Source organism: Pseudophryne corroboree, chromosome 10 (assembly GCF_028390025.1).
Source record: "Pseudophryne corroboree isolate aPseCor3 chromosome 10, aPseCor3.hap2, whole genome shotgun sequence".
Taxonomy (NCBI): domain Eukaryota; kingdom Metazoa; phylum Chordata; class Amphibia; order Anura; family Myobatrachidae; genus Pseudophryne; species Pseudophryne corroboree.
Window position 1 is genome coordinate 187,839,340 of NC_086453.1, and position 21,154 is coordinate 187,860,493.

Genomic DNA, 21,154 nt, shown 5'->3' on the forward strand with positions numbered 1-21,154 from the left:
TTACCATGCCGGGAATTATGGTAAGAACTTACTGTTGTTAAATCTCTTTCTGCGAGGTACACTGGGCTCCACAAGGAAATACATCGGGGTGTAGAGTAGGATCTTGATCCGAGGCACCAACAGGCTCAAAACTTTAGACTGTTCCCAAGATGCACAGCGCCGCCTCCTCTATAACCCCACCTCCACGCCAGTGAGCTCAGTTTAGTTAACCAGCCCAATGCAGTAGCAGGTCCAAGAGACGACAAGCGCTCGTAGCCAATGTCACCATACACTCACAACAGGAGAGGGTGTCAGCGGCTATGACAATACCAACCCAAAAAAGCTAAGTGCGTCAGGGTGGGCGCCAGTGTACCTCGCAGAAAGAGATTTAACAACGGTAAGTTCTTACCATAAATCTTGTATTCTGCTGCGGGGTACACTGGGCTCCACAAGGAAATACATCAGGGATGTCCCAAAGCAGTTCCTCACGGGAGGGGATGCACTGTAGCGGGCACAAGAACCCGGCGTCCAAAGGAAGCAGCCTGGGAAGCGGCAGTATCAAAAGCATAGAACCTAATGAACATGTTCTTCGAGGACCACGTAGCCGCCCGAGTAGAATGGGCTTTTATGGTAGCCGGAACCAGACGACCAGCATGCACATAAGCATGTGCAATTACCATTCTAATCCATCTGGCCAATGTCTGCTTAGAAGCAGGCCAGCCACGTTTGTGAAAACCAAACACAAAAAGAGAATCGGATTTCCTAACGGAGAAAGTTCTTTTCACATAGACCGCTCTTTGGAAGACAACTCAGGAGAATTAAAGGCCGGAACCACAATCTTTACCTTAGGTAAATAACCTGGGCGTTTCCGAGGAATAGCCCTGTCACGGTGAAAAATCAAATAGGGGGACTTATAGGATAAGGCACCCAAGTCCGAGACCCTTCTAGCTTATGCAATAGCCAGCAAAAACAACACCTTAAGGGAAAGCCACTTAAGGTCAGCAAATGTAAGAGGCTCAAACGGAGACTCTTGTAAGGCCTCCAAAACCACCGACAGATCCCAAGGGGCCACAGGTGGCACATAAGGAGGCTGAATTCGCAACACACCCTGAGTGAAGGTATGGACATCAGGCAGGGTAGCAATCTTTCTCTGAAACCAAACCGACAAGGCCGATATGTGAACCTTGAGGGAGGCCAGACGCAGGCCTAAGTCCAGACCTTGTTGTAGAAAGGCCAATAGTTTGGCCGTAATGAACTTGAAAGCGTCATGATTGTGAGACGCACACCAAGTAAAGTAAGCATTCCAGACCCTATCCAAGCAGAAGCCGGCTTACGGGCCTTCAACATAGTTTGAATGACAGCCTCAGCAAAAACCCTTGGCCCTCAGGAAGGAAGCCTCAAGAGCCATGCCGTCAAAGCCAGATGGGCCAAATCCTGGTAAACACAATGGCCCTGAACGAGGAGGTCTGGACGTTGTGGAAGTAGAAGGGAACGATCCAACGAGAGGCCATGTAGATCGGAGAACCAGTGCCGCCTGGGCCACGCTGGAGCGACTGGAAGTAGGCTTCCTCCTTCTTGTTTGACCTTCCGTATTACCCTGGGCAGGAGTGACACCAGAGGAAACACGTACGACAGCCGAAAGTTCCACGGGATTGACAGAGCATCCACGAACGCTGCTTGAGGATCCCTTGTCCTTGCTCCGAAGACCGGAACCTTGTGATTGTGTCGAGACGCCATCAGGTCCACATCTGGGAGACCCCACTAGTCCATGAGAAGATGAAACACCTCCGGATGTAGGCTCCATTCTCTGGCGTGCTTGTCCTGACGACTGAGATAGTCCGCCTCCCAGTACAGAACGCCCGGAATGAACACTGCTGATATGGCTGGCAGATCGCGTTCTGCCCACTGAAGAATCCTTGATACTTCCCTCAGCGCCATGCGGCTTCGAGTGCCGCCCTGATGATTGATGTACGCCACCGTGGTGGCGTTGTCCGATTGTACTTGAACTGGTCTGTTCTGTATCAGATGCCGGCACATTGTCAACGCATTGAACACTGCCCACAGTTCCAGAATGTTTATCGGGAGTAGCGACTTCTCCGCGGTCCACCGACCTTTGAGAGAGTGTTGTTCCAACACCGCGCCCCAACCTCTCAGACTGGCATCCGTAGTCAGCAGGACCCAATTGGATATCCAGAAAAGATGGCCCCATGTCAGTCGTTGGTCCTGAAGCCACCAATTCAGGAACAGACGGACCTACGGAGATAGGGAGATCATGTGAGATCTGATCCGGTGAGGCAGGCCGTCCCACTTGGACAGAATCAATTTCTGCAGAGGGCGAGAATGGAATTGAGCATACTCCACCATGTTGAAAGCTGACACCATGAGACCCAGCACGTGCATCGCCGAATGGATCGACACTTGCGGACGGGATAGGAAGCATCGGATCTTGTCCTGAAGCTTCAGGACTTTCTCCTGAGACAGGAACAACCGCTGGTTGTGGGTGTCCAATAACGCTCCCAGGTGTACCATGCTCCAAGCCATAACCAGGGAGGATTTCTTCCAGTTGACCAGCAAACCGCGGGCTTGCATGCACTGGATCGGCAAATCGAGATGACACAGGAGAAGATCTGGGGAACTCGCCAGGATCAACAAATCGTCTAGGTATGGTAGTATCCTGACCCCTTGACGGCGTAGCGCGGCCGTCAAGACCGCCATAACCTTGGTGAAGACTCGCGGAGCCGTTGTCAAACCAAAGGGTAACACCCGAAATTGGTAATGAAGGTTGTCCACTGCAAACAGCAGGTACTGTTGATGAGTTACCGCAATAGGAATATGTAGGTAGGCATCCTGTATGTCCAGGGAGACCATATAGTCCCTAGGCTCCATGGCCAGAACAATAGAGCGCAGCGTTTCCATACGGAACTTGGAAATTCGCACATGCTTGTTCAAGGACTTCAGATTAAGAACGGGCCGCGAGGACCCGTTCGGTTTCGGGACTAGAAACAGCGGTGAATAGAACCCCTTGCCCCTATGAGCCAGAGGCACCTGTACCACCACTCCTGTGGACAGGAGGGAATGTACCACTGAGTGCAACGTGTTTGCTTTTGCCGGATCCAGAGGCACATCTGTTAGGCAAAATCGATGAGGGGGGCGATTCTTGAAGGGTATGGCGTAACCTCAAGCAACGACTTCCCTCACCCAGGTATCCAAAGTGGTCTTCAACCATACCTGGGTTAAACCTAGAAGTCGGCCCCCCACCCTGGGATCCCCCAGGGAGAGGCCCATCCAGTCATTCGGCAGGCTTATCAGTTTGTGTAGCTGGCTGACGGGCGGCCCAAGCACGCTTCGGTCTGGGCTTGGCAGGTCTGGAAGCACGGGCTTGCTTTGGGTACGCCTGACCTTTTGCTTTACCTGGAATACGAAAGGGCCGAGGGAAAATAGGATTTTAATACATACCATTAAATCCTTTTCTCTTAGTCCGTAGAGGATGCTGGGGATGCTTCAAGAACCATGGGGTATAGACGGGATCCACAGGAGACATGGGCACTTTAAGACTTTAAAAGGGGTGTGAACTGGCTCCTCCCTCTATGCCCCTCCTCCAGACTCCAGTTATAGAAACTGTGCCCAGGGAGACGGACATTTCGAGGAAAAGGATTTATTTAATTTTTAAACTAAGGTGAGATACATACCAGCTCACACCTCAAACACGCCGTACTACATGGCATTCAACAACAACGCATGCAACGGCATGACCAACATCAGCCACAGACTGACTGTACTTAACTCAACATGAGTGTAACCAAAAAACCAAACTGCAGATACAGTCCGCACTGGGACGAGCGCCCAGCATCCTCTACGGACTAAGAGAAAAGGATTTACCGGTAGGTATTAAAATCCTATTTTCTCATACGTCCTAGAGGATGCTGGGGATGCTTCAAGAACCATGGGGTTTATACCAAAGCTCTAGAACGGGCGGGAGAGTGCGGATGACTCTGCAGCACCGATTGAGCAAACACAAGGTCCTCCTCAGCCAGGGTATCAAACTTGTAAAACTTCGCAAAGGTGTTTGATCCCGACCAAGTAGCAGCTCGGCAAAGCTGTAATGCCGAGACCCCTCGGGCAGCAGCCCAGGATGAGCCCACCTTTCTGGTAGAATGGGCTTTCACCGATTTCGGTAACGGCAATCCTGCCGTAGAATGAGCCTGCTGAATCGTGTTACAGATCCAGCGCGCAATAGTCTGCTTGGAAGCAGGAGCCCCAATTTTGTTGGGAGCCCACAGGACAAACAGAGCCACTGTTTTCCTAAGCTGCTCCATCCTGGCGACATAGATCTTCAAAGTTCTGACCACATCGAGAGACTTAGACTCCGCCAAGATGTCAGTAGCCACTGGCACCGCAATTGGCTGGTTTATATGAAATGATGTAACCACTTTTGGTAGAAATTGCTGACGAGTTCTCAACTCCGCTCTATCAGCATGGAAGATTAAATAGGGGCTTTTGTGAGACAAAGCCGCCAACTCAGATACCCACCTTGCGGATGCCAAGGCCAACAACGTGACTACTTTCCAAGTAAGGAATTTTAACTCAACCTTACAAAAAGGTTCAAATCAATGAGATTGCAGGAACTGCAATACCACATTAAGATCCCACGGTGTCACTGGGGGCACAAATGGAGGTTGGATGTGTAGCACACCTTTTACGAAGGTCTGAACTTCTGGAAGGGAGGCCAATTCTTTTTGAAAGAAAATAGATAAGGCCGAAATTTGTTCTTTAATAGAGCCCAACTTTAGGCCCGCATCCACACCTGCTTGCAAAAAATGGAGCAAACGCCCCAGCTGAAATTCTTCCGTAGGAGCCTTCTTGGATTCACATCAAGACACATATTTTCTCCAAATACGGTGGTAATGCTTTGCCGTTACTTCCTTTCTAGCCTGAAGCAGAGAGGGAATGACTTCACTTGGAATAGCCTTTCTGGCTAGGATCTGGCGTTCAAACGTCATGCCGTCAAACGCAGCCGCGGTAAGTCCTGATACACTCATGGACCTTGTTGTAACAGGTCATCCCGTAGAGGAAGTGGCCAGGGATCTTCTATGAGCAACTCCTGAAGATCTGGATACCAGGCCCTCCTTGGCCAGTCTGGAACAATGAGTACCGCCTGAACCCTTGTTCTTCTTATAATCTTTATCACCTTTGGAATGAGTGGAAGTGGAGGGAACACATAGACTGACGGAAACACCCACGGTGTCACTAGGGCGTCCACCGCTATTGCTTGAAGGTCCCTCGACCTGGAACAATATCTCTGAAGTTTCTTGTTGAGGCGGGACGCCATCATGTCTATTTGAGGAATTCCCCAACGACTTGTCACTTCTGCAAAAACCCCACTCTTCTGGATGGAGATCGTGTCTGCTGAGGAAGTCTGCTTCCCAGTTGTCCACTCCTGGAATGAAGACTGCTGACAGCGTGCTTGCATATCTTTCCGTTCAGCGAAGAACTTTCGTGGCCTCGGCCATCGCCGCTCTGCTCTTTGTTCCGCCCTGGCGGTTTATGTACGCCACTGCTGTTATGCTGTATGACTGAATCAAGATTGGCAGACCGCGAAGAAGATGTTCCGCTTGCAGAATGCCGTTGTAAATGGCCCTTAATTCCAAACAAGCTTCCTGGCTTGACCATTTTCCCTGATAGTTTCTCCCTTATGTGACTGCTCCCCTGCCTTGGAGACTTGCATCTGTGGTCACCAGGATCCAATCCTGAATCCCGAACCTGCGTCCCTCCAGAAGGTGAGAACTGTGCAGCCACCACAGAAGGGAGATCCTGGTCCTGGAAGATAGGATTATTATCCGGTGCATGTCCAGGTGAGACCCGGACCACTTGTCCAGCAGGTCCCACTGAAACACCCTGGCATGGAACCTGCCATACGGAATGGCCTTGTAGGCCGCCACCATCTTCCCCAGCAGCCGAGTGCATTGAAGAAATGACACTTTTGCTGGTTTCAGAATCTGTTTACCATGTTCTGTATTTCCAGAGCCTTTTCCACTGGAAGAAAAACTCTCTGTAATTCTGTATCCAGAATCATACCCAGGAACGACAGCCGTGTCGTCGGAACCAACTGTGATTTTGGCAAGTTTAGGAGCAAACCATGTTGTTGCAGAATCGACAGTGAGAGCGCAACATTCTTCAGCAATTGCTCCTTGGTTCTCGCCTTCATGAGGAGATCGTCCAAGTACGGGATAATTGCGATTCCCTGCTTGCGCAGGAGAACCATCATTTCCGCCATAACCTTGGTGAAAATCCGTGGTGCCGTGGACAGACCAAACGGCAACGTCTGAAATTGGTAATGACAATCCTGAACCGCAAACTTCAGGTATGCCTGATGTGGAGGATATATGGGAACGTGTAAGTAAGCATCCTTTATGTCGACCGACACCATAAAATCCCCCTCCTCCAGACTGGAGATCACTGCTCGGAGAGATTCCATTTTGAATTTGAACTTTTTCAGAAAGAAATTTAGGGATTTTTAGTTCAGAATCGGTCTGACTGAGCCATCCGGCTTCGGGACCACGAACAGACTCGAATAAAAACCCTCCCCCCGTTGTGACGGCGGTACCGTGACAATGACTTGATTTTGACACAGCTTTAGTATCGCTGCGCATACCACTTCCCTTTCTAGATGAGAAGCTGGCAAGGCTGCTTTGAAAAATCGGTGAGGGGGCACTTCCTGAAACTCTAATTTGTACCCTTGGGTTACTATTTCTAATATTCAAGGATCTAGGTCCGAGTGCACCCAGACCTGACTGAAGAGTTTGAGACGTGCCCCCACCGGTGCGGACTCCCACAGAGGAGCCCCAGCGTCATTCGGTGGATTTGGTAGAAGCCGGAGAGGACTTCTGCTCTTGGGAACTTGCCACAGCCTGTGACCTCTTTCCCCGTCCTCTTCCTCTCGCAGCAAGGAAGGAGGACCCTTGTCCTTTTTTTAATTTATTGGCCCGAAAAGGACTGCATCTGATAGTGAGGCGCTTTCTTTTGTTGTGCAGGAACATAAGGCAAAAATGATGACTTACCCGCGGTAGCTGTAGATACCAGGTCAGTGAGGCCGTCACCAAACAAGAATCTACCGTTAAACGGTAGAGACTCCATCGCCTTCTTAGAGTCGGCATCACCATTCCATTGATGAATCCACAATGCTCTCCTTGCTGAGACTGCCATGGCATTGGCCCTTGATCCCAAAAGGCCAATATCCCTTACAGCTTCTTTTAAATATGCTGCAGCGTCCCTGATAAGACTCAGAGTCAAAAGCACGTTATCCCTGTCTAGGGTATCTATCTCAGATGACAAGTTATCTGCCCACTTTTCAATAGCACTACTCACCAATGCCGAAGCAACGGCAGGTCTGAGTAGTGAACCCGTAGTGACATAAATGGATTTTAGTGTATTTTCCTGCTTACGATCCGCAAGATCCTTTAGGGCTGCCATGTCAGGAGACAGAAGCGCCACCTTTTTGGATAGACGCGATAGAGCTTTATCCACCGTGGGGGTTGACTCCCACTTTTCCCTGTCCCCAAAAGGAAAGGGATATGCCACTGGAATTCTTTTGGGAACCTGTGCCTTCTTGTCAGGATTTTTCCAAGCCTTTTCAAAGAGAGCGTTCAGTTCATGAGAGGGAGGAAAAGTGACCGCAGGTTTCCTTCCTTTACACATACAGACCCTAGTATCAGGAACAGCAGGGTCCTCTGTTATATGCAACACTTCTTTTATTGCCACAATCATGTACTGAATGCTCTTGGCCAGTTTAGGATTTAATCTGGCATCACTATAGTCGACACTGGAATCAGAGTCCGTGTCGGTATCTATTAACTGGGTAAATGCACGCTTCTGTGACCCATGAGCTTGTGACAATGCCTCTTCCATGGATTTCCTCCATGTCTGGCTTTTAGAGGCAGATTTATCTAATCTCTTCGTAAACCGAGCCACATTAGCATTCAAAACACTCAACATATTTAGTGTTCACTCTAGCCTTCTTTGACGGGGCGCTGCGCCCTGCCCCTTTTCTGAGTGGCAGAATGCGCCCTGCCCGTTTGTGCCCGCCCTGCTGATTACTAAAGGTCCACCTACTCACCGCCGCGCCAGGCTGTCACTGCCCCCTGCCGTGATGTCACTCCTCCCCGCCGCTCTGTCTCACCGCGCTGCTTGCCGCGCTGCCACTCCCCCCTGCCGAGATGTCACTCCCCACTGCCGAGATGTCACTCCCCACTGCAGCTGCCTTAGGCTTGTTGCGCTGAAGGCAACACTGACAGGCTGCTCGGAATCTGGTAAGATGAGGAGGGCTGGGTTTGCTTCTCCCGCCGAGGCAAACCCAGCCCTCCCTCCTCTGTGTACATGACCCTATAAAAGAGGACGCCAGGGAGGATCAGTGTGGCGGCCATTTTCAATCAGCTCCGCGGTGTGTGAGGGGGAATCAGCGCGATCAACACCCGCAGCATCAGCCCCCAGTAAGTAAAATTAGCACACAAAAAAGCGGAGATCAAAAATGTGACCTACCTGGTGCAGTGTGTCTCAGTGCTCTCTACCTGGTGCAGTGTGCCTCAGTGCTCTCTACCTGGTGCAATGTGTCTCAGTGCTCTCTACCTGGTGCAGTGTGCCTCAGTGCTCTCTACCTGGTGCAGTGTGCCTCAGTGCTCTCTACCTGGTGCAGTGTGCCTCAGTGCTCTCTACCTGGTGCAATGTTTCTCAGTGCTCTCTACCTGGTGCAATGTTTCTCAGTGCTCTCTACCTAGTGCAATGTTTCTCAGTTCTCTCTACCTGGTGCAATGTTTCTCAGTGCTCTCTACCTGGTGCAATGTTTCTCAGTGCTCTCTACCTGGTGCAATGTGTATAACGTGCTCTCTACCTGGTGCAATGTGTATAACGTGTTCTCTACCAGGTGCAATGTGTATAATGTGCTCTCTACCTGGTGCAATGTTTCTCAGTGCTCTCTACCTGGTGCAATGTTTCTCAGTGCTCTCTACCTGGTGCAATGTGTATAACGTGTTCTCTACCCAGGTGCAATGTGTATAACGTGCGCTCTACCTGGTGCAATGTTTCTCAGTGCTCTCTACCTGGTGCAGTGTGTATAACGTGCTCTCTACCTGGTGCAATGTGTATAACGTGCTCTCTACCTGGTGCAATGTGTATAACGTGCTCTCTACCTGGTGCAGTGTGTATAACGTGCTCTCTACCTGGTGCAATGTGTAGAACGTGCTCTCTACCTGGTGCAATGTTTCTCAGTGCTCTCTACCTGGTGCAATGTGTATAACGTGCTCTGCCTGGCGCAAAGTGTAGAACGTGCTCTATCTGGCGCAATATGTATAACGTGCTCTACCTGTCGCAGTGTGTATAGGAGGTTCTATCTGGTGCAATGTGTATTAGCTGCACTACTGTGTGGTGTAATGTGAATTGCCACTATTATGTGGCCACGCCCCTTCCCCACGAAACAACGCCCTAAATTTTTGCTGCGCGCCTTTGGCGCGCAATGTCCATGCTTTCACATGTAGTAATGGGAGGACCAAGCATTATAGTATGTACCTAATTTTGCCCTACTAACTTAAAAATGTGCCCTCCCGAATGAAAAATGTGCCCTCCCCGTGATCAGCACCCTGCCCTAAAAAAATCCTAGAGTGAACACTAATATTTACCAGCCGTCGGCGGTGCCGGCACGGTCACTCCCCCAGCCTTTTCTGTTCCCACTCCAGCCTCCTCCTGAGAAGAGCACTCAGCCTCAGACATGTCGACACACACGTACCGACACCACAACCACACTGGTGCTATAGGAGACAGACCCACACCGAAGCCTGATAAAGAAACACAGAGGGAGTCTGCCAGCTCACAACCGAGCGCCTCTCCCGGTTCCGAAGCAAGTAAAATACTGCCCAGACCTGCTAGCGCTTTTATATGTAAATAAATAGCACCAAATCTCTTGTGCCGCCCCCCGCCCGCCTGTTTTGCACCCTGTTACTTGTACAGTAGTGTGGGAGGCCAGGCTCAGCGTCTCTGCAGCTTCTGTGAAGAGAAAATGGAGCTGGTCAGAGCTGTGAGGGCTAAGCCACGCCCCGTTCATGTCACGCTTCAGTACCGCTTAAAGTGACCATGTCTCCAGCGGATCCCGTCTATACCCCATGGTTCTTGAAGCATCCCCAGCATCCTCTAGGACGAATGAGAAAGTACTTTTAGCCTTCTGTGCGGAAGGAGCCGTACTAGGCAGGCAGGCTGTTTTAGCAGTAGCCAGGTCAGCCAAAATCTTATCTAGATTTTCTCCAAAGAGAATGTCTCCCTTGAAAGGAAGAACCTCCAGGATTTTTCTGGAATCCAAATCCACCGACCAGGATCTCAACCAAAGGATACGTCTGGCCAAAATGGATGCAGTAGCAGCCTTGGCCGCGAGCACCCCGGCATCGGAGGCCGCCTTCTTAAAGGTACAGAGAAGCCGTGGCAATATATGAGAGACATTGTTGAGCATGCTCAGAAGCATCCGAAGGCAGTTCCGCCTTGAGTTCCTGAGCCCATGCCTCAACAGCTTCAGCAGCCCAAATTGCTGCAATAGTTGGCCTTTGTACAGCCCCAGACAGGGTATAAATCGCTTTCAAACAGCCCTCCACCTGGCGATCCGTCGGGTCCTTCAAAGAGGTGACGGTAGTTACCGGTAGGGCAGAGGAAACAACCATACGCGCCACATGAGAATCTACAGGCGGAGGGGTTTCCCAATTTTTACATACCTCCACAGAGAGGATAGCGAGCCAACAGTCTCTTATTCGGTGTAAACTTTGTCCCAGGATTTTCCCAGGATTCCTGACGTATGTCAATCAGGTGCTTAGAGTAGGGAAGAACCTGCTTAACCACCTTCCTTAAACCTATCAGGTTTCTTGGAGACAGTCTCAGGCTCAGAATCATCAGCCACCTGAAGAATGAGTCATATTGCCTCAATCAAATCCGAGACATCCACAGGTGATTTCCCCTCCCCATCTGAAACATCAGCTTCAGAGTCCGAGGGGTCAGTATAAGCACCATCCTCCTCGGAGGACGTGTCAATTAAGGCCGCGGATCGGGAGGAGGTAATGGCCCTTTTAGAAGACGACTTAGTCTTATGTGGGCGAGAGTGACCCTTAGATTTGGACGTGGATCGGTTCAAATGCTGTAACTGAGTGGAAAGCTGATCCGCCCATGGCGGGTTCACAGCAGGGACCATAATCTGAGTTAACGGCCCAGGTGGTCCCACAGGGGGTGTCAGTTTAGTTACAAGTGTGTTCAACAATGTGGAAAACGTAGCCCAAGGTGGTTCTTATGATGCCCCGAGTGCTACCGACCCACTGGGGGGCAAGGAAGCCCCTGAACCTGAACTCTCAGCAGTTAAATTATCCTCCATTCCGTCAGTGGCCTCGCTACTACGCAGTGTGGGAGAGGCCCCAACGTCGTTGCCACGTGTAGCAGACATAACAATGCGCACAGTAATAGGCAACCCGGTACAAACAGTTATTTTATAAGTAGCAGCACTTCACCTAGAAAGAACTCTCAGAACGACAGCTGCAGGGCTTAACAGGAATAAAACAGAGATAGAAACATATATATATATGTAGTGACCCGACAACCGCGGCGCGGGAGTATACAGCGTCCGTTGGGGGTGATAGAGCTGCTGCAGGGACGTCTTCAGACACAGCCTGCTGCAGCCCTGATATAATCCTCTTCTTTTTTGTTGAAGCTAAAGTTAAGAATTAGGCTGCCTGAGGCAGCCCCCTGTTAAGTGACCTGCTACTGCAGGCACCAACTGCAAACTGAGCTCACTGGCATGGAGGCGGGGTTATAGAGGAGGCAGTGCTGTGCATCTTGGGAACAGTCTAAAGTTTTGAGCCTGTTGGTGCCTCGGATCAAGATCCTACTCTACACCCCGATGTATTTCCTTGTGCAGCCCAGTGTACCCCGCAGCAGAAAGGGTGGTAGCCTCAGGCTTTAATTACAGAGCCTTTCTCTCATGTGGCAAGTTACACACTACTGCATGTTAACCCACAGAATCCAGAATAAGTTCCCAGAGCCATGGGTTACGATCTTCATGGCACCCGCGATCAGGACAGTTAAGGCAGATTTTGTTCGAGCATCCCTCAGGCTCGAACAGAAATCTGCTTTAACTGCAGCCTGATTATGGGATTTAATACGCCAGGCAGATCAATTAGCCAGCAGTAATTAACCGCAGCTAATTGAATTTTAGCCCTGTCTCCAACTACCTATTTATACTGTAAGGTTTCAAGGATCCCTTATCTAAGCGTTTGAACAGGCTCTCTGTTTGTTGGGTACTGCACATACAGTATAATGTGAGAGATAATGTATACATGGGATGAACTTAATATACCGGCTGTCGGGATCCCGGCGTTCAGGATCCCAATACCGGAATCCTGACAGCTAGTAAAATGCCGGCGGACGGAATACCGACCGCTCCACTCGGGTGGTGGGTCCACGCCACCACCTGAGGGAGAATAGAACCAGTGGGTGAGTAAAGCTCGCCACCGGGCCTGAAGAGCGGCGAGTGCAGCGAGCCCGTGAGGGGACTCGCTGTCGGTATTGCAGCTGGCGGGATCCTGACAGTCGTCATCCTGTCAGCTGGCAGATCATACTGAACCCGTATACATACATACGTACAATGAAAAGACAATTCTTGTACACAGCAAGCTCTTAAGTCACATTACCTGCATAGAAATGGTTCCTGACATTCTTTCCATAGGTATATTGAAACTCTAAAATGATGTTATTTTAATTAAACACCTTCTTTCCTTCTGGAGAAAGATAAAAAGACAAACATGCAAACAGTGTTATTATTCCAATTATCATTTACAGTAAGATAAAAACATATAGAATGCTCCCAGCATTGTTTATATTCCTTTGTGACAGCTGCGGTTTAAACCGCTGATAGATCATGGCTACTGCAGCCTGTTCTAAAACATATATTTTCTGGCAATCTACCAAAATACCCTGTCATTGATTATCACATATGAAAAGATAATAGGATTTTAGTTACCTACAGGTAAAACAGTTTCTCGTAGTCCGTAGAGAATACTGGGGTCCACATTAGTACCATGGGGTATAGACGGGTCCACTAGGAGCCTTGGGCATTTAAGAAATCAATAGTGTGCACTGGCTCCTCCCTCTATGCTCCTCCTACCAGACTCAGTCTAGAAACTGTGCCCGAGGAGACGGACATACTTTGAGAGAAGGATAGTTAAGATTCCGTTGAGATTCCGAACCAGCACACACAAGAGGAAAGCCAAGCTAACTAAACTTGAAACAGGAACAGCAACGGCCGAACCAACATTACTTAACCAAGTAACAGTGCAGGAAGAACGAAACACTGGGCGGGTGCCCAGTATCCTTTACGGACTACGAGAAAAGAATTTACCGGTAGGTAATTAAAATCCTATTTTCTCTTACGTCCTAGAGGATACTGGGGTCCACATTAGTACCATGGGGATGTACCAAAGCTCCCAAACCGGGTGGGAAAGTGCTGAGATCCCTGCAGTACCGATTGGCCTCTGAGGAACTTCAGTTTGGTCAAAGTATCGAACTTGTAGAGCTTAGCAAACGTGTTCGAACCAGACCAAGTAGTAGCTCAGCAGAGCCGTAAGGCCAAGACACCCCGGGCAGCCGCCCAGGAAGAACCCACAGATCTAGTAGAGTGGACATGGGACATGTACAGATCTAGGAACCGGCAAACTAGCCGTAGAGCAAGCATGCTGGGCAGCAAGCTTGATCCAGCGAGCAATAGACTGCTTTGAAGCAGGACACCCAAGTTTATTGGGATCATAGAGTACAAACAGTGAGTCCGATTTTCTGTGACGAGCTGTCCATTTGACATAGATTTTCAAAGCCCGCTCAACATCCAGGGACTTTGAAGTGGAAGAGGTGTCAGTAAGCACCGGAACCACAATAGACTGGTTGATGTGAAACGCAAACACCACCTTTGGAAGAAATTGCTGACGAGTTCTGAGTTCAGCTCTATCTTCAAGAAAAATCAAATATGGGCTCTTGTGAGACACCACCACCCCTAATTCCGACACACGTTTTGCTAAAGCTAAGGCCAGCAATGTGACTGTCTTCCACGTAAGAAACTTTACATCAACCTCCTGTAAAGGCTCAAACCATTCAGATTGTGCAAACTGCAACACCACGTTGAGATCCCAAGGTGCTGTGGGAGGCACAAAGGGCGGCTGGATGTGAGAACACCTTTCAAGAACGTCTGAACCTTAGGGAGGGAAGCCAACTGTTTTTGGAAGAAAATGGACAAGGCCGAAATCTGGACTTTTATGGATCCCAGGCGTAGGGACACATACACACCAGACTGCAGAAAAACCAGAAACCGACCCCGTTGAAATTAAACCGCAGGAATTTTTCTGTTTTCACACCAAGACACATATTTTCTCCAAATCCGGTGGTAATGTTTAGATATTACCCCTTTTCTGGGTTGGATCAGGGTAGGAATTACCCTGTCCGGAATTCCTTTCCGGGCTAAAATGTGACGCTCAACCTCCATGCCGTCAAACGTAGCCGCGGTAAGTCTTGATAGACGAACGGCCCCTGTTGCAGAAGATCCTCTCGGAGAGGTAGAGGCCACGGATCCTCCAGAAGCATGTCCAGTAGATCCTCGTACCAAGCCCTTCTTGACCAATCCAGAGCAATGAGAATTGCCTGAACCTTTTCCCTTTTTATTCTTTTGAGAATTTGTGGGATCAGTGGAAGTGGTGGAAACACATACACCATATGGTAGGCTCAAGGAGCCACCAGAGCGTCCACCACCACTGCCTGTGGGTCTCTCAACATGGAACAATACCGCCGGAGTTTCTTGTTGAGACGAGAGGCCATCATGTCGATTTTTGGAGTTCCCCACCGATGTGCCACGCACCCGAACACTTCCGGGTGAAGGCCCCACTCTCCTGGGTGGAGGTTGTGTCTGCTGAAGAAATTGGCTTCCCAGTCGTCTACTCCCGGAATGAAGATGGCAGACAACGCCTTTCTGCCCAGAGGAGAATCCGTGTTACCTCTGACATTGCTGCTCTGCTCTTTGTTCCGCCCTGTCGGTTTATGTACGTTCCCGCCGCCACATTGTCCAACTGAACCTGGATCGCTCAATTCTTGAAGATGTGCTGTCTGTAGAAGGGCGTTGTATATGGCCCTTAGTTCCAGAATGTTGATTGGAAGAATGGTTTCCGGACTTGACCATTTTCCTTGGAAGTGTTCCCCCTGGGTTACTGCTCCCCAACCTCTAAGGCTTGCGTCTATGGTTAACAGAATCCAATTCTGAACTCCGAACTTCCGACCCTCGGCGAGGTGAGAAGTCTGTAGCCACCACAGAAGGGAGATCCTGGCTTCTGGCAATAGACAGATCCTCTGGTGCATGTGAAGATGCGATCCGGACTATTTGTCCAACAGGTCCAGTTGGAAGGGTCTGGCGTGAAACCTTCCGTACTGCAGTGCCTCGTAAGTGGCTACCATCTTCCCCAGAAGGCGAATGAAGATATGCATCGATATCTGGGTTGATTTGAGAACATCCCGCACCATTGACTGGATCACTATTGCCTTCTCCAATGGAAGGAATACCTTCTGTATTTCCGTATCCAGTATCATCCCCAGGAATGGAAGCCTCCGTGTTGGTTCCAGGTGAGATTTCGGTAGGTTCAGAATCCACCCATGATCCCGGATAAGCTGAGTTGAGAGATCAATGCTGTCCAACAACCGTTCCCTGGATGGTGCTTTTATCAGTAGATCGTCCATGTACGGAATTATGTTCACTCCCCGTTTACGGAGGAGGAACATCATCTCCGCCATCACCTTGGTGAACACCCTCGGAGCCATGGAGAGGCCAAAAGCCAGAGCCTGGAACTGGTAGTGACAGTCCTGTAAGGCAAACCTTAGATAAGCCTGATGAGGCAGCCAGGTCGGGACATGAAGGTATGCATCCTTGATATCCAGAGACACCAAGAATTCCACTTCCTCCAGACTCGAGATCACCGCTCTCAGAGACTCCACCTTGAATTTGAACACCCATTAATACGGGGTCAAAGACTTGAGGTTTAAAATGGGTCTCACCGAACCATCCGGTTTCGGTACCACAAACAGGTTGGAATAATACCCACTGGTCCGTAGCTGAGGTGGAACTGGAACAATGAGCCGAGTCTGTATCAGTTTTTGAATTGCATCCTGTAAATTTATACTTGACTCCTGAGAAGCTGGTAAGCCTGACTTGAAGAATCTGTGAGGTGGGAGGTCCTGAAACTCCAGTCTGTATCCATGGGGGATGAGCTCTTTGACCCAGGAATCCTGGCATGATGTCGCCCATACATGACTGAAATCTTTTAACCGGGCTCCCACCTGCCCGTCTTCCAGGCAGAGTGGTCTACCGTCATGCTGAAGGCTTTGAGGAAGCAGAACCGGAGTTCTGTTCCCGTGAACCTGCAGTTGCTTGTTTTCTGGGTTTACCTCTATTGCCTTTGAAGGCTGTAGAAGAACCCTTGGCTTTATTTTTAAATTTTGCTGTCCGAAAGGACTGCAGAGTCGGAGCAGAATAGGCCTTCCAAGCTGGGGGGGGCTGTGGAAGGAAAATAGTAGACTTACCCGCCGTAACCTTGGATATCCAGGTATCCAGTTTGTCACCAAACAGGGCCTCGTCTGTGAAAGGTAGGCTTTCCACCCCCTTTCTGGAATCCGCATCCACCGTCCACTGATGTAGGCATAGGCCCCTGCGTGCAGACACTGCCATGGCCGTGGTGCGTGCATTGAGCAATCTGATTTCTTTTATGGCTTCCACCAAAAAATGTGAGTCCTGTGTATAGTGCAGGAGTAAAAGTATCTCACCTAATAACACCTAAGGAGTAAGGAATCTAACCCCTTAATTAGGTTACCTGAGCATTTTGCAATGGCCCTAGTGATCCAAGCACAAGCTATAGTGGGTCTCTGGGCCACCCCCGCAGCTGTGTATACAGACCTGAGAGTGGTCTCAATCTTGCGGTCAGCTGCATCCTTTAAGGAGGCTGCCCGCGGAACCGGTAAGACTATCTTACGAGACAATCTAGATACCGATGCGTCAACAATCGGTGGGTTTTCCCATTTTTTCCTATCGTCCTGAGGAAAAGGGAAGGATGTCAGTAACCTTTTAGGGATCTGAAACTTCTTGTCAGGATTAACCCAAGTTTCTTCAAATAGGGAATTTAATTCCTTAGATGCAGGGAAAGTAGCAGAGGATTTCTTTTTCACATTAAAATAAAATTCCTCCTCATCCTCTCTCGCTATGTCAGGAATGTGCAGGACATCTCTAATAGCTTCTATCAGGGCCTGTATTCCCTGTGACAAAGCTGCATCCCACCCTGCCGAGTCCACCTCACCCTCCTCAACGTCTGATACATCATCATCAGTATCAGTCTGAAGTATTTGGGCCAGTGTACACTTTTGTGTACAAATGGCAGTTGTCTGAAATGCCAGAATGGCCACTGAATCTCTATTCATCAGGTCATCTACCGACTGTCTTAAGTATTGCGTCTCCTTCTCATTTTGGGACAATTTATGGGAAATATTCGAGATCATTCCTTTCAATTAATCTAACCATACAGGTTCAGATCCATTAGCATGAGAATGTGTACTATCCTGAGTACACTGCAGTGATCCCCCTGAGTGAGAAAAACACTCTGCCGTGCATGAGACACACTCCTTTGACATAGTGAAATGTGAAAGAACCCACACACATAGGACAATAGGTTAAAAGCACAGTTAACCCACACAGAGCACCCTAGGGAGACACATAGTATGACAGAGCCAGCCACACCGCACCCCTATAGCCAATTTCCAAGTTTACCTGGGTCGCAAACTAAGCACCCTTAATAGGAGCTTAGTATACTATTATTGCTCCCCCCCTTGCTATGACCCCCTGGTACAGCTGAGGTGATCTGGAATATTTGTGGAGGAGCAGTGCTTTCCTGCCAGCCTGTCTGTGTATAGTTGCAGAGGGAAAATGGCGTTGGTGAGCTGCTGTATCCGCTCATAGTGAAGCCCCGCCTCCTTAATGGCACTCAGTCTTCCCGTTTTTTTTACTGGCTGAGGTAGCATTTCTGCTCTACAGTGGGTTAAAACCCCTGTACGATGTACTGCCAGTGTGGGTATTAATAGTTATGGCTTCAGCTCGCCCCTCACAGCGGACCACGCAGCACCCTGCATGTTTCTGAAGCCTGGAGCCGCAGCCTGCTTGTCAGCGCTGCGCTCCTACCCTTGTGCTGCCATTACAATTGGCAACCCGCTAACTGGGACGCCGGCCACCTACTCACCACTCTTCTTACTTCTGGCTGTTAGGGGAGGCGGCGTGCTGCGGGTCTGTACGCTCGCCGTGGTGGAGCTTGCGAATAGGACCCTCAGGAGCTCAGTGTCCTGTCGGACCATTAACCCTAAGGAGGTTGGCCCGTTCTGCCCCCTAAGTCCCACGAAGCAGGCAGTCTGGTCCTAACCATACCTGCATGAAAACAAAAAACAGAAAATAAATGCAGAAAACTCTTCAGGAGCTTCCCAAACATGACTGGCTCCTCCGGGCACATTTTCTAAACTGGGTCTGGTAGGAGGGGCATGGAGGGAGGAGCCAGTGCACACTACTGATTTCTTAAAATGCCCAAGGCTCCTAGTGGACCCATCAATACCCCATAGCACTAATGTGGACGCCAGTATCATCTAGGACGAAAGAGAAACTAGTTTCAACCAATTAGTGATCACATGTCCCTGAACTACCCATCTAGTCTAATGTAAACAAATTCAAAACTTTCATACACACAGACAAGTAGGAAATAATAGGATTTTGGTCACCTACCGGTAAATCCTTTTCTCGTAGTCCGTAGAGGATGCTGGGGTCCACATTAGTATCACGGAGTATAGACGGGTCCACCAGGAGCCACTGGTACTTTAAGAGTTTGAGAGTGTGGGCTGGCTCCTCCCTCTATGCCCCTCCTACCAGATTCAGTCTAGAAACTATGCCCAAGGAGACTGTCGAAGTCAACAATATTCCATACTGCATACACACATACAAACCCCACACAGAGTGGTCTCTGTGCGTGCACGTGTTCTGCCGTGTGTGCGCATACCCGCACGCTGCGTACATTGGCTCGTGATGCCCTGCGTATTAGAGCATGGTATGAGTAAATACGGTAAAATACGCATTCGCATAGAAAAGCCACAAAGCCATATTCAATATTTTATCTATATAGTGGGGATCAGTACTAAATGCCGCCGGCCGGAATCCCGGCGGTCGAAATCCCGACGCCGGAATCCCGACCACACAATCCCGACAGGGGTGGCGAGCGGAACACAGCCCCTTTGCGGGCTCGCTTCGCTCGCCACGCTGCGGGCACGGTGCCTCGCTACACTCGGCACACTATTATATTCTCCCTCTATGGGTGTCGTGGACACCCACGGAGGGAGAATATGTCGGGATTGTGGCGGTCAGGATTCCGGCGTTGGTATTTCGGATTCCGGCCGGCGGCATCTTGACCGCATCCCATATAGTGCATAATTTACACATAGTCTATACACACTTCACCAGCAAGTTACTGTGTGCATTACGGTAGAAGATGCATGTGTTAATAAAAATCATATTGTCACAAAATAGCAAATCGCTCTTATACACATTCAAAGGTAATACTTCCAGGAATACAATACAAACAATATCGTAAACTTATTACTGTCTTTTTTAAGCAGGCATCGTGACTGTCAGCGTCCGGAGTCTTACCGGTACGCTGGGGCCGCGGGGCTGGCTTCCTTGGTGATGTGCGGGCAGCGGCGGAGGTGGGCTGCTGCGCCAGATCCGTGGGCAGCAGTAGCGGCGGTGAGGGGGTCCGCTCGTGGCGGCGGGAAGCCGCTACAGCGGGTCACTCTCGCTGAGCGTTGCTTGGAGACCAGGGGCAGTGAGCAATGTGGCTTTGCAAAAAGGTCTGCATTACTGGGCGCCGCCATTTTGGAGACCAAGTTTTAAGCATAGTTTCTGTTTCCGGTTTCTTCCAGCCAATCCAGGGGAAGCTCTCCCTATAAAAGGGGGCTGGTTTAGGACAGGGACGCCAGTGCTTCAAGTTACAACCCTGTTGTAGGTGCTTCAGCCTGTGCTCCCAGGATTCCTGCTGTATTCTGGTTCCTCCTGATCCTGCTTGGTCGGTTCTCTGTTACTGCTGCAGCCCTGCCGTTTCTAGCCTGCTACTGCGTGTGGAAGCGCTCCTGGAAAACCCGGTCCAATAAGACTCTTTGGGCACAGTCGGCCCCGGGTCTTCTGCCTCGTCTTTCAAGCCACACTCCACAGATCTCCTTCACCAGCCACGCCTTTGTACCACCGTCCACAGCCTGCAGATTATTATCTTCAGCCTCGTTCTCCAAACCACAATCCACAGTCCTTGTCTCCAGCCACATTTTCAACCACCATCCACAGTTCATCATCTACAGCAGGCATTCCCAACCGCGGTCCTCAAGGCACACCAACAGTGCAGGTTTTAGTAATATCCAGGCTTCAGCACAGATGGTTAAATCAAAATAACTGAGGTACTAATTAAATCACCTGTATTCAAGCCTGGATATCACTAAAACCAGGACTGTTAGTGTGCCTTGAGGACCGAGGTTGGGAAACACTGATCTACAGTCTCGTCTTTCAAATCACAGTACACAGTTCTTCGCCTCCAGCCACATCTTTAACTATCGTGCTCCAGCCTCGGTTCTCTACATCAGCCCTGTACATAATAAATACTTTCCATTGACTCTCAAACCCCGCCTACGTTCTTCATTGCTCCGTGTCCCATGCGAAGGAACTATATCCAGCCCCCTCATCTGGTTCATTCACAGCCTGCTACCTCCTCGGGCAAATCTCAGCTGCCGGATCCTCAAACTCTGCTAGACGTGACAGTGACCATGGAAAATGGACCTTGGAGAGAGGGAATGTGTAAATACCGTTGTTTGCCCCAACTGTTTTAGCGTTGTATATTGAGTCAATAGATACTGGACTGTCATTGTTACACTAGAGGTCAGAACAGACAAGAACACAATGTAACCTACACAAACACAAGCCAGACCCTTGTTTGCTTAATACCTTTCAAAACCACAAAAAAGCTGACATTACAGACCAGAAATTGATGTATGATATATCAAAATGTATAACATT

The 21,154-nt window shown here is 49.6% G+C and overlaps 1 protein-coding gene across 6 annotated transcripts in view; it reads right to left on the reverse strand.

Annotated features, from left to right (window-relative positions):
- Positions 1-21,154, reverse strand: part of LOC134966326 (zinc finger protein OZF-like) — a 227,664-nt gene that overhangs the window by 114,295 nt on the left and 92,215 nt on the right. For all 6 annotated transcript variants that reach the window (XM_063942983.1, XM_063942986.1, XM_063942985.1 and 3 more), the window contains one exon: positions 12,684-12,770. In XM_063942983.1, coding sequence (XP_063799053.1) covers positions 12,684-12,716 — 33 coding nt within the window. In that variant the 5' untranslated portion in view covers positions 12,717-12,770. The remainder of the gene's footprint in view (positions 1-12,683; positions 12,771-21,154) is intronic.